This window comes from Trichosurus vulpecula, chromosome 9 (genome assembly GCF_011100635.1).
Source record: "Trichosurus vulpecula isolate mTriVul1 chromosome 9, mTriVul1.pri, whole genome shotgun sequence".
Lineage (NCBI taxonomy): Eukaryota > Metazoa > Chordata > Mammalia > Diprotodontia > Phalangeridae > Trichosurus > Trichosurus vulpecula.
Genome location: NC_050581.1, coordinates 196,511,874 through 196,525,616, shown reverse-complemented (window position 1 = coordinate 196,525,616; position 13,743 = coordinate 196,511,874). Strand labels below are relative to the sequence as shown.

At 43.8% G+C, this 13,743-nt stretch overlaps 1 protein-coding gene across 2 annotated transcripts in view; it reads left to right on the top strand.

Annotated features, from left to right (window-relative positions):
• Positions 1-3,360, top strand: part of CACNA1D (calcium voltage-gated channel subunit alpha1 D) — a 359,630-nt gene extending 356,270 nt beyond the window's left edge. For both annotated transcript variants that reach the window (XM_036737725.1, XM_036737724.1), the window contains 2 exons: positions 399-719; positions 1,199-3,360. In XM_036737725.1, the coding sequence (XP_036593620.1) occupies positions 399-719; positions 1,199-1,492 (615 nt within the window). In that variant the 3' untranslated portion in view covers positions 1,493-3,360. The remainder of the gene's footprint in view (positions 1-398; positions 720-1,198) is intronic.
• The last annotated feature ends 10,383 nt before the right edge of the window (positions 3,361-13,743 follow it).

Genomic DNA, 13,743 nt, shown 5'->3' with positions numbered 1-13,743 from the left:
TGTATCCCTGCCCAAGGCTCCTGACAATAGGGAACTTGGCACAAAGTAAGTGCCCAGTGAATGGTGGGAACTGAGTAATGGTGCCAGAATTTCTAGTAATGTTTGCACTCGGCAATTACTTGGGCTCTTCTCCACTAGTTAAAAATGCTGGGGTTTCCCCCCAGATTCAGCACATGTCTCAGAGCTTAGTTTCTTAATTTAACTGAGCCCTATTTTCCCAATTTTCTTTTAAAACATTAATATTTGTGTTCCCCCCTTGAAACTGTGACTCACTATAAGTGATGAAATAACTCCATTTCCTTTAAAGGAAAACAAAAAAAAAATCTGGATTAGCTACAGTGAAGTCTAACCATTGTAGGAACCCTGAGGCTTCCCAGTGCCTTTCCTTCTTTCCTCAGATCATGGCAGTTGCAGGCCTGGATTCTAGTAAAGCTCAGAAATACTCACCAAGTCACTCCACCCGGTCATGGGCTACTCCACCAGCCACCCCTCCATACAAGGACCGGACTCCTTACTATACTCCCCTAATCCAAGTAGAACGGTCAGACTCCCTGGATCAGATGAATGGAAGCCTGCCTTCTTTACACCGGAGCTCCTGGTATACAGATGACCCTGATATCTCCTATAGGACATTCACACCAGCCAGTCTGACCATCCCCAATGACTTCAGGCACAAACACAGCGACAAGCAGAGAAGTGCGGATAGCTTGGTAGAAGCTGTGAGTACTAACTGATGGTTTAAAGCATGGCCTTTTCAAGGAGTCTGGTACAGAAAATGTTCGGGGAGCTCTAAACTGAGCCTTACCTAATGCCAGGAGGACAGCCATGCTACTTGACTGTCTCTTGGTGCCCTTCAGAGAGGATTTCTCTATAAAATGGGGCCTCAGTTCTCTGCTTGGCTCTCAGGGATTACTATATAAAGAACTGTCTCATTAGGCTATTTGAAGTTGTTGGGAGCTTCATCTTAGGTGAAACAGAGTAAGTCTTTCATCAACCCCTGCAAGTGGGCTTTTTTTTTCTTTAGCCATGTTGCAATTTTGGATTCTTGGAGCTTTCTCCTAAGTCTAAAAAGTGTATTTTTGAGAAGCATGTTTGTTTTTTAATGTAATAAATTAGCCCATGATTTTCTCCTCACAACCTTTTTCTAATTTGCCACCCATGCGATGCACAATAATCATGTTTATTCTTTGCTTTGCAGGTTCTGATCTCAGAAGGCTTAGGTCGCTACGCCAGGGACCCTAAATTTGTGTCTGCTACAAAACATGAAATCGCTGATGCTTGTGATATGACCATCGATGAGATGGAAAGTGCAGCAAGTAACCTTCTGAATGGCAACATGAGCAATGGGACCAATGGGGATATGTGTCCCATTTTAAATAGACGAGATGATGAATTTCCTGACTTTGGTCCTGGCTATAGTGATGAGGAAGCAGACCCTGGTAGATATGAAGAAGACTTGGCGGATGAGATGATATGCATCACAACCTTATAGTGTTTAGAAAGAAACTTGCTGCACTGTAAATAATGGGTGGGGTGAAAAGGGTCCAGAAAAAAGGGCCTCAGGGCAGTCAGTAGCTAATCTGACTGGTCCAAGTGAAGGCACCTTTCAAGGAAGCCATAAACCTGTTAGAGAGTCTGCCCTGTTTGGTGCAGCCCAGGAAAGCCTCTGTCACAGAGACTGGTGTGTGGGGAATACCCCCATTGAACCAAAGCAGGTTCAAACCACCCTTTTGGAGAGGAAGGAGTTAAGTGTTACACCTTGCCTGTCCTTCAAACCCACATCGCTGTCTTTGAGAAAGGTTTTTGTGAAAAGCATTTGTCAGTGCCACTGTGTGTCCTCTCAAACACACAGTGGGAAAGGATGAAAGGTGATGGCAGCCACAGCTGGCCATGTCATTATCTCGTCATCCCTCTAGCATATCAAGTAACTGTGTCCACCTGGCCATATCCATGTTAACTCTCCCTCCTTTTCCCAAAAATCGTATCCTAATTTCTGATCCCCTTCTGAAATGTATCATGTCAGACTCTACCTATCAGAGGTATGGAAAGGGAAAAAAACCACCCCCCCCCCGATTCTGTTATGTAACACCAGTTTACATAGGAAAATATCATTGAGATAGTCTATTTTCTGACTGTCACATTAAGGGCAAATCTACACTGGAATAACTGCATTCTTACTAATGCAATCACAACCAGGTAAACAGCATTAGATGAGATCATTTGTTTAAAAAATATATCATAGAGATTTCCTGTACATGCCTTGTAACATACTCTAATTTGTATTTGTAAAGAGATGGTCTATATTTTGTAATTATTGTACCATAATGGAGCTGCAGCAATATCCATGCATCCGAATTATTGTGGTTCTCCACTGAATCCTTGAGATGGAAGAATACTTACCTGGATTTTTACTTAGGATGTAGAGAGCTACAGGAGAGGAGTTAAACCGAGCCACCTCTTTTTGCTTCAATGTGAATTTCTTTAGAAAGCAGGATTTTGAGTTCAAAGAAACTTGACACAATGAGATTTTCTAAAATATTTTGAGTTGGTATCAATCTCTCTTTAAATAAGATATGCATAAAATGACTCTTTGCAGTCTTAGATTTGGGAAAGGCCGATCTGCTTGGAAACTGTGCCCCTTCTAATCCACGGCGGGTTGCCATCATCTCTTGGGTAGCGCTCTGTTCAGTGGCAGTTATCAAAGTCGGTTGAGCTCATTGTGTTGACCCAGGAGCATTTAGAGTCATGGTCTTTTCAGGCGACCATGGAGGCTCTTTCTGCATATCTGTTACAGAAAGGATGATACAGGCAAATGCAATGTGTAGCCATGTCCCCTAGGGACCAGTTCTGCTGCTTGTAAACAGAAACCAGGGATGGGAGAGGGAGGGAGCACATGGAGACCTGGCCACTGAGCAGGTCCTGATATGTAAAACTAGCATTCTGCCCCCTCTCCCCTTTTCACTGGCCTGGGAGTTCTCTTTAAAGGGTTTGTTTTTATGCAATTGAATGAGGGCTGAAATTTGGATTACACCGTAGTGGAACTCCATTGCTGGATTATGAGCCAGTTTGGGGTAAACTCAGACTGTCAAAGACTTCTTCTCTTCTTCACAAACAATGGCGGGCTTGGCCAAGGTACCTTAGCAGTTGTGCCTGCTCTCAAAGAATGGGTAACAATTCCAGCTTTTTTTTTACATCCTACACAGAAAACCAGTCAGACGTTTTGTACATAATGACACTTTGTAATGGAGACCTCACGGACCTCTTCTTGAATCATTCTTATTACAAATCCAGGCAAATACCTTAAGGTTTGTAAAAGGACTATTTCTTGACCTACATAATTTTGTATTAAAATGCAAAATATTCTTCGGAACAAAACTGTGTAATAATTTTATTATACCTGGGAGCCTAGTTTACTATAAGCTTTTACCAGGGATAAATTTAGGAGGGACATTCTTTTGGAGGTGATGGGTAAAGGGAGTGGGCTAGTGGGGAGAGACACCCTGCCATCATAGAGGCAAATCCAGCCATTTTCAGTAGGTCCACATGTACAACTCACTGGGGATGGGGACATTCCAAGCTGCTCTCCTGATTTTACCCAAATATGGGAACACATGAGTGCATCTTTAGGTTTTTTCCATTGATCATCTACCTGACATCATGATGTCACACCACAAGCACAAGGTTACAGCAGATTCATGCACACTCTCCAGCTTCTGAGTTCCCTGGTGCAGATGTGTTCTCTGACTGGACAGTTTTAAAGGGACACCTCAGCAGCCTGTCTGTCCACCTCACATTGGACTCAATCATAAATTAGTAAATTTGTCATTATGAGAATGACTGAAAAATCCATCATTTCTTCACAAGTGGTGAGCAAGAGTATAAGGTAGACATGGTTAATCATTTGTTTAATTGTGGCATGATGGGCTAGCCTGGGAATCAGGAAGACTTGAGTTCAAGTCTTACCTCTGCTCTGTCCTCATTGTGTGACCCTCGGGAAGTTGCTTCCCTCTCGTGGCCCCAGATGGCCCTCCAGGACTCCCAGGTTGCAGATCTTCATCTGCAAACGTGTTTCCAGAGTTCCCTCACCATCAAAACCACAGGTTCAGGTCCAAAAAAGGATTCATTCCAAGGTGATTACAATTTGGCCAGAGTCCCCTTAGCTGTTCTCTTCAGGTACCCTAATTTCACCTTAGTATTTTTCTGAAGAGTTTTATAACCTGGGAGGTTAGATTCCTACTGAATCCTCTGAACTACAGGCAAAATGAGGCTCGTGTTGCCTACCAGACCAGAAGAAAGCGTTCTTTAGCCATGAAAGGGCTGCAGAGATGGGAGTCCTGGGATCGTTGTGCTGTCAGCATGGAGGATTCCTGAGAGATTCACTCTGAAGCAAGAAGACAGAGTCACTTAAAGAAAAGGCCTTGAAAGCATCCCAGGGAAGGGCCTGAAAACCTGGGACACACCTGCGATGTCAGCTTGCATAAGCAACTTTACCAACGCTATTCCAAAATGATCTATACTGAGTTAGGCAATGAGGAATCTTAGGGAAAGTCTTGGAAAACAATAAAATTTCTTAAATGCAAGGGGATTTCCCACTTTTTTCTACAGGGCAGAGAAATCTGACACAACTTGTAATATACATCTTCCTGTGCCCTATGGGCCAAGTGCATCTTAGAAATTCTGAGGGGGACAGAAGTATCTGGGTGATAAGATATGTCTGGGACTATCACCCCTTCTATATAATTCAAATTCAATTGATCCTACTGGCCCTAAGGGGACTCATCCAGTGTATAAGCAATCAACACACATTTATGAAGCACCCACTGTGTGCCAGATATTAGGAATACAAAGACAAAATGAAACTGTCACTGCCCTTGGGGCTAGGGGTGCCACATTGCACAGAACCCTGGGCCTACAATCAAGAAGACTCGAGTTCAAATTTTACCCCAAACACTTCCTAGCTCTGTGACCCTGAGTAAGTTACTTAACTCTGCCTGAGGCCTCCATCTCCCTGTCTCCCAAATGGAGGTAGTAATGGCATTTACCTCCCTGGGTTATCCTGAGTACCAAATGAGATCTTTATGGAGCACTTAGCACAGTGCCTGGCACATGGTAGGCACTTAAATCCTGATGCCCTTCCCCCTTAAGTGGCTTACAGTGTATCTGGAGACGTGATGCACATATGTATGTGTGTGCATACATGTATATATCTATATGTATGTATGTAGTGTATATGAGATGCAGCAAAGTGTGGATCACTTCTCTGAGGCTTGTGCAAATTTTGGCCTAACAATCAACACCAGGAAAACACAGGTCCTTCACCAGCCACCACCACACCATCTCTATGTGGCACCATCAGTTACAGCAAATGGACAAGTTTTAAATGCTGTGGATAAGTCCACTTACCTTGGAAGTGTACTTTCCAGAGATGTACATATTGATTATGAGGCTGACACATGCATTGCCAGAGCTAGCTCAACGTTTGGGAGGCTCCAAAGGGAAGCACAGGAGAGAAGAGGTATTAGACTGACTACCAAACTGCAGATCTACAGAGCTGTGGTGCTGACCTCATTGTTGTGTGCCTATGAATCCTGGACAATCCATCAGCATCATGTCAGGAAACTGGACCACTTCCATTTGAATTGTCTTAGGAAGATTCTGAAGATCACCTGGCAGGATAAGGTACCAGACAGTGAGGTCTTTACTCGAACTAAACTGCCAAGCATTCAAATTCTGCTTCAGAGAGCGCAACTCCAATGGGCTGGCCACATTGTTTGAATGCAAAAAATTCGCTTGCCAAAAAGACTGTTTTATGGACAACTCACACAGGGCAAGCCTTCACATGGTGGTCAGAAGAAGTGATGCAAGGAAACTCTCAAGGTCTCTCTCAAGAACTTTGGAATTGATTGTGTGACATAGGAGACACTGGCACGGGACCTCTCAGCATGGCATGCCCGCATCAGAGAAGGTGCTGGCTCTATAAGCAAAGCAGAACTGAAACAGCTCAAAGGAAACATAAAATGTGGAAATTTAGAGAATCCACCCCAAAATGTTCACATGGACTATTTGTGCCCCACCTGTGGTAGAGCATTCCAAGCTCATACTGGTCTGATCAGCCACAGTCAAACACATTGAATCTTGACTCTAGCATAGTGATGTCATTTTGGTCCTCTTCAACAATGGACAACAACTGAATATATATACAAGATGGTTTTGGGGGATCAGTCATTCATGTAAAACATGGCCCTTAAGCAGAGCTTTTCAAGAAACCAGGAATTCTGAGAAGCGGAGATGAGGGAGTCTATTCCAAGCATGAGGGACCAGAACATTAAATGAATTAAATCAAGCACAAAAAAGAAACCAGCATAACTAAACCACAAGGCTAGAAATGTAGGTTGAAGAAATTCGGGTTGCGAAGGACTTTCAGTGCCAGACTGAGGAAGCCACTGGGGTTCAATAAGTAGGTGAGTGATGTCAGCCATGCACCTTAGGAAACTCATTTAGGCAGCTGTGCTGAGACCGGAGTGGAAAAAAATGTGGGAGGGAGACCCATCATGTGTTGTCAGAGTAGTCCCTGGGGAGGGATGAATATCCAGGGTGATGTCAGGTGAGTGGCAGAAGGAGCCAGATTGAAGAGATGTTGCCAAGGTAGAACCTAGATTTGGTCACTGATTGGACGTGTGAAGTGACAGATCAAGGGGGATAACCAAGTTCATACATACACCTGGATGTCTAGAGAGACAGCGATGTCCTAGACAGAGGTGGAGAAAGGTAGAAGAGACATGGGTTTGGGGAGGTTTAGGAGGGGGAGGGGGAAGAAATAGAGTCTTGTTTTGGACAGGCTGAGTCTGAGATGCCTGTGGAACATCCAGTTCCGAATGTCCACGAGGCAGCTGGAGATGTGAGCCCGAAACTGAAGAGATTCAAGAGTCATCCACAGAGATATAATTGTTAAAGCCATGTGAACTGGTATTACTAAAAAGATAAAGAGAAGAGGTCGAGGACAGAGCAATGGAGTACACTCACAATGAGAAGGCCTGATAAGAATGACAGTCAATAAGAGACTCAAGTCATCAGACAGGAAGGAGAACCAGGAGAGCATCCAGAGTAGAGGACAACCAATAATGTCTAATGGAACAGAGAGGTCAAGAAGAATGAGGATGGAGAAAAAACCAGCAGACTAGGCAATTAAGATACAGTTGGTTGATATCATATTGCTTACCTTCTCAATAGGTGGGAAAAAGGCAGAGAATTTGAAATTCAATTTTTTTAAAAAAATGAATGTGTACAAAAAAGATATACTTTGACACTTTAGAGAGAGATAATAAAAGGTTGAGAAGTCAAAGGAGAGGAAGTGGATACAACCAGTACAGACAACTTTTGGTGGGGAGTTTAGCTGAAGAAAGTGTTTTTTAAGAGATGGGGGTGGGGCGAGACTTGGATGGGTCTATAAGCAGCACAGAAGGAACCAGTAGTTAGGGCCTGGAGACAAGCGCAAGAGGGAGAGTGATTGTGGGGGCTATCTGCTGGAGAAGCAGAAGGGGAGGGCGTCAGGAGTGCATGTCAAACTGTTGGCCTTGGGGAGGAAAAAGATCACCACTAGCTCAGAGCCTGGAGTAAAGGAGAGGACATGAGGGGGGGGGGTGGCGGTGATGTCAAGGGGCTGGGAAATTCAGAGAAGGAGAAAAGGGAGCTCACAGACAGATGACTTCCATTTTCTCATTAGAATGCTAGGAGAGATCCTTAGCTATAGGGGCAGAAGAGGGGCTTCTGGGGGTTTGAGGAGAGAAGGTTTGCAGTAACTTCTGTGGGGAGTGGGATAGAGAATCAATGAGGGAAGAGTAAAAGAATTCCCTTACTGCATTGAGTGCCCAGTTGAAGTTAAATAACATGCATTTCTAGTAGACCTAGTCAACACAGTCGTATGACATTCCCAGTTCTGTTCCACAGCATGTGCATAGGAGCAGATGAGACAAGATGGTGGGTGTAATCCAGGGTTAACATTTGGCAACTTGTGACAAATGATGGACTGGGGGACCAAGGGAGTAAAGGATAGTGTAGAGTTGAACTGATATATTGGTAAAGAATGAAAGGGAAGCCAGAGCAAAGGATGGTAGTCCAGGAAAGCACTAAGGGATGGAGAGAATTCAGGTCATGGGGAAAGAAGGAAAGATTGTTAAGTGCCTACTATGTGCCAGGAACTGTGCTAAACATTTGGCAAATGTTTCACTTGATCCACACAACAACCCCAGGAGAGAGGTGATATTATCCCCATTTTACAGTTAAGGAAACTGAGGCAGATGAAGGTTAAGTGACTTGACCAGGGCCTCACAGCTAGTGTGTGTCTGAAGCTGGATTTGAACTCAGGTCTTCCTGACTCCAGGCCCTGTGTTCTGTGCACTACAGTGCCACCTAACTGCCTCTGGGTTTAGAAAGGCTTTGGAAAGTATATATAGTGATATATATATGGAGTGATGACCTGGCTGATGTTGGCTAGCATGAACTTGCACAGTTGTGGGACTTCTGAAATTGCCTTCAGTGTCTCATGAGGAGGTACATGGAGGGAGTGATCCAACATCTATCCAACATGGCAGTTGACAAAGCACCAAGAGGGCAAAGGAGAAAAGGAATTTAAATACAGAAGACAGTGCCAAAGTGAAATGTTTAACTTTGGGTTGAAATTGGAGTAGTTAAATAATGAAGTTGGAGCAAAGATGGTGGCCTGAGAAAAGACTGAATGCTAGAAATATTACATGTCTTGCTGCGGGGGATAGATTCAGCAGGGATATGACATAGGGTGAAGGGGAATGATTAGTTATGATCAGATAGGGCTGTCAGAGCTCTGCATTAGGGAAGCGGAACCCTTGTGGTGAGATCCAGTGTGTGACCTGTATGGCCGAAGTGGAAGGAAGAAGGAATGATGGGATAGAAGGAAACCAAAGGACTTGGGAAGGCATTTGAGAGAACACTATGTGATTATTGATGTCTCCTTTTAGAATGGTAGGAATAGGAAGGGGAAAAAGATGGGTGCCGAGGAGCTGAACTCCTTGAAAACGGAGTGAGAATGACCTGGGATCAGCCAGCTATAGCTGCCATAATGTGAATGGGCAGAGAACTGTGATTGACTTTCCTCCTTCAGAGGAAAGATTTCTGAGTGGAGAAGGTAAAGAGAGAGATTGGAAGTGATAGCAGGACACAAGTGTTTGCGGGATGTGAAAGAAGGTACAGCCAAGACTGGAGAGAGTGGTTGGGATGCAGTGTCAACAGAGGGGAGTCAGGTCTCAACGAGGGCTAATAGATGGAAGGAATGTGAAAGAGGTCCAGGGCTAACAAGAAATTTGTCTCCCATAAGTCTTCTCTTCTCCAGGCAAGCATTCTCTGTTCTTTCAAGTGTGGCAGGTCTTCATATGACATGAACTCAAGGTCTTTCTCCATTTTGGTCACCCACCTTTAGATGGGTGACCAAATTCTCAAGGTCCTTTCTAAGCACAGCCCCCACCACATGCAGTGTGAGCAGAATGAGGACAACTCAGTGTAGCCATTGGAACAAGAATAATTTGCCTGAATTCCGGTTTTAAAATTTTGGAAGAGTTGATCAGTTTCTCCTAATCATTTGATTCCTACATTTGGCCACACTGTCTTCTCCACATGAAGGGTTATGTGGCAAGAACACCATCCATGCCAGGGAGGGGATGAGGAGAAAACCCAGGACTCCCAGTGATGTTAAAGGTTACCCCGTCTTGCTTCATAACTTCAAACAGGGACTGTTGCCCTCCCTTCCAAGAGAGCTCCCTAGCTCTCCCCTTTCTTCCAAGAAAAGTCTCCTTTCTGACATGTTAGGGATGCTCCCTTCCTTTGGAGGATCCAGGTTGGTGACTTATATTGAGGTGTTATCCATTTCCTCTGCCCTCAGGTCGAAGCTTTGAAATTTTTGAAAATTAGAATTGGTCGACTTCCGGAGGTGGAGCCAAGATGGCGGCTGGAAAGCAGGGACTTGTGTGAGCTCCACACCATGTCCCTCCAAAAACCTATAAAAAATGGCTCTGAACAAATTCTAGAACCACAGAACCCACAAAATAGCAGAGGGAAGCAGGGATCCAGCCCAGGAGAGCCTGGATGGTCGCTGGATGAGGTCTATCATGCATGGAGTAGAGGGCAGCAGAGCTCAGCGTGGGAGGCAGCAGGACCAACCAGACCAGGAGCCGGGCAGGACAGGCCCTAGCACCCTGAATCAGTGACCTGTGGCAGTTACCAGACTTCTCAACCCACAAACACCAAAGACAACAGAGAAGGTTAGTGGGAAAAGTTGCAGGGGACAGAGTTCGGGGTTCAGCCACTGCCCCAGGGGCAGTGGGGGAGGTGCAGCTACAGAACTACAGCTGCAGTTACTTCCAGCCCCAGGCCCACGTAGTGGGAGGAATTAAGTGGCGAATCAGAGCAGGAGTGCAGAGCCTGCTGAAGATTTGCATCAGGTCCGGGTTGGTGGTTCTTGAGGAAGGAGGAATGCTGGTGTGGCAGAGCTGGCTGTATAGAAATAGCTCTGAAATCAACGGTGCATCCCCTCAAGCTTGGAACAAAGTACTCTTTGCTCTACAAGCAGTCATACCCCGATGAAAAACTCAAGGGTCAAGTAAGGTGGCTGGGAACATGGCCAGGCAGCGAAAAGACACCCAGGTTCAGTCTCAGACTTTGGAATCCTTCTTTGGTGACAAAGAAGACCAAAACATATGGCCTGAAGAAGTAAACAAAGTCCAAGAGCCTACACCAAAAGCCTCCAAGAAAAACATGAACTGGTCTCAGGCCATGGAAGAGCTCAAAAAGGAGTTGGAAAAGCAAGTTAGAGAAGTAGAGGAAAAATTGGGACGAGCAATGAGAATGATACAAGAAAACCATGAAAAACAAGTCAATGACTTGCTAAAGGGGACCCAAAAAAATACTGAAAAAATATTAACAAAAACAACACTTTAAAAAATAGACTAACTCAAATGACAAAAGAGCTCCAAAAAGCCAATGAGGAGAGCAATGCCTTGAAAGGCAGAATTAGCCAAATGGAAAAGGAGGTCCAAAAGACCACTGAAGAAAATACTACCTTAAAAATGAGATTGGAGCAAGTGGAAGCTAGTGACTTTATGAGAAATCAAGATATTATAAAACAGAACCAAAGGAATGAAAAAATGGAAGACAATGTGAAATATCTCATTGGAAAAACCACTGACCTAGAAAATAGATCCAGGACAGATAATTTAAAAATTATTGGACTACCTGAAAGCCATGATCAAAAAAAGAGCCTAGATATCATCTTTTAAGAAATTATCAAGGAGAATTGCCCTGATATTCTAGAGCCAGAGGCTAAAATAGAAATTGAAAGAATCCACAGATCGCCTCCTCAAATAGATCCCAAAAAGAAAACTCCTAGGAACATTGCTGCCAAATTCCAGAGCTCCCAGATCAAGGAGAAAATACTGCAAGCAGCCAGAAAGAAACAATTTGAATATTGTGGGAAAACAATCAGGATAACACAGGATCTGGTAGCTTCCACATTAAGGGACCAAAGGGCTTGGAATATGATATTCCAGAGGTCAATGGAGCTAGTATTAAAACCAAGAATCACCTACCCAGCAAAACTGAGTATCATGCTCCAAGGCAAAATATGGATTTTCAATAAAATAGAGGACTTTCAAGCTTTCTCAGTGAAAAGACCAGAGCTGAATAGAAAATTTGACTTTCAAACACAAGAATCAAGAGAAGCATGAAAAGGTAAACAAGTAAGAGAAATCATAAGGGACTTACTAAAGTTGAACTGTTTTGTTTACATTCCTACATAGAAAGATGGTGTGTATGATTCATGAGACCTCAATATCATAGTAGCGGAAAGGAATATGCATATGTATATATATATGTGTGTATACATATATATACATATGTGTGTGTCTATGTATGTACGTATGTAGGTATATATATGTATACACACACACACACACACACAAAGGGCACAGGGTGAGTTGAAGATGAAGGGATGATATCTAAAAAAATAAAATCAATTTAAGGGATAAGAGAGGAATATATTGAGAGAGGGAGAAAGGGAGAGATAGAATGGGGTAAATTATCTTGCATAAAAGTGGCAAGAAAAAGTGGTTCTGTAGGAAGGGAAGAGGGGGTAGGTGAGGGGAATGAGTAAATCTTGCTCTCATTGGATTTGACATGAGGAGGGAATACCATACACATTCAACTGGGTATCTTACTCCATAGGAAAGAAGGAGGAGGAAGATAAAAAAGGGGGGATGATAGAAGGGAGGGCAGACAGGGGGAGGAGGTAATCAAAAACAAACATTTTCGAAAAGGGACAGGGTCAAGGAAGAAAATTCAATAAAGGGGGATAGGTTAGGAAGGAGCAAAACATAGTTAATCTTTCACAACGTGAGTATTGTGGAAGGGTTTTACATAATGATACGCATGTGGCCTATGTGGAACTGCTTGCCTTCTTAGGGAGGGTGGGTGGGAAGGGAAGAGGGGAGAGAGTTTGGAACTCAAAGGTTTAAAAACAGACGTTCAAAAACAATAACAAAAAAAGTTTTTTCATGCAACTAGGAAATAAGGTACACAGGCAATGGGGCATAGAAATTTATCTTGCCCTACAAGAGAAGAAGGGAAAGGAGGATGGGAGGGGAGTGGGGTGACAGATGGGAGGGCTGACTGGGGAATGGGACAACCAGAATATACGCCATCTTGGAGTGGGGGGAGGGTGGAAATGGGGAAAAAATTTGTAATTCAAACTTTTGTGAAAATCAATGCTGAAAACTAAATATATTAAATAAATTAAAAAAAGAAAAAAGAAAATTAGAACTGGTCAAGGGCACAAAGGAAGAAAGGAATTGGGAAAGAAACTGACAAAAGTGCCAAACTGTATCTGTGCTCTAGGTGACTAAATCAGAATTAAATGACAAACATCAGCAATCAGGCCTTTCTGGACCATAAATACCCAGGAGTCAGGAACTCCTTGGGAATGCCTCTGTGACACATTATCCACGTTATAGCAGGTAAAGAAAGCCAATAAATTCACCATGCGAGGTTCAGTTTATTCTTGGGTTGTAAAGGACAAACACCCTACCAAAATAAGAGCCTTGATTATGAATACCAATGGAGGAAATGATAGGCTGAGTCTGGGTCCCTGCTATGGCAGAAATCCAAGTGTACTTAATGGGAATTCACGTATGTTGACTGACAGGCACAAATGCCTTTAACAGAGGAAAAATACATTGTGAATGAATAACCTTGACAGTAAATATAAATAGGACCCTTATGGATTAATCAGTAAACAAGGTAGCTAGGTGGCACAGTGGTTAGAGTGCTGGACCTGGAGTCATTAAGACCTGAGTTCTAATCTAGCATCAAACACGTATTCTGTGACCCTGTCCGAGTCACATCATTGTCGTCTGCCTCAGTGTCCTCATCTGTAAAATGGGGATAGCCCCTCCCTCACAGGGATATCGTAAAACACTTTACAAACCTCAGAATACTCTATTGATGCTCGCTGTTGTTGTGCAGTCACGTCTGACCCCTTAGATCCCCACGGACCACAGCAAGCCAATGCTGTCCATGGAATTTCCCTGGCAAAGGTACTGGGGCAAACAGAAGATAAGTCACTCGCCTATGGTCACACAGCTCGTGAGTGTCTGAGGCTAGATTTGAACTCAGATCTTCCTGACTCCAGGCCCAGTGCTCTAACCACTGAGCCAGCTAGCTGCC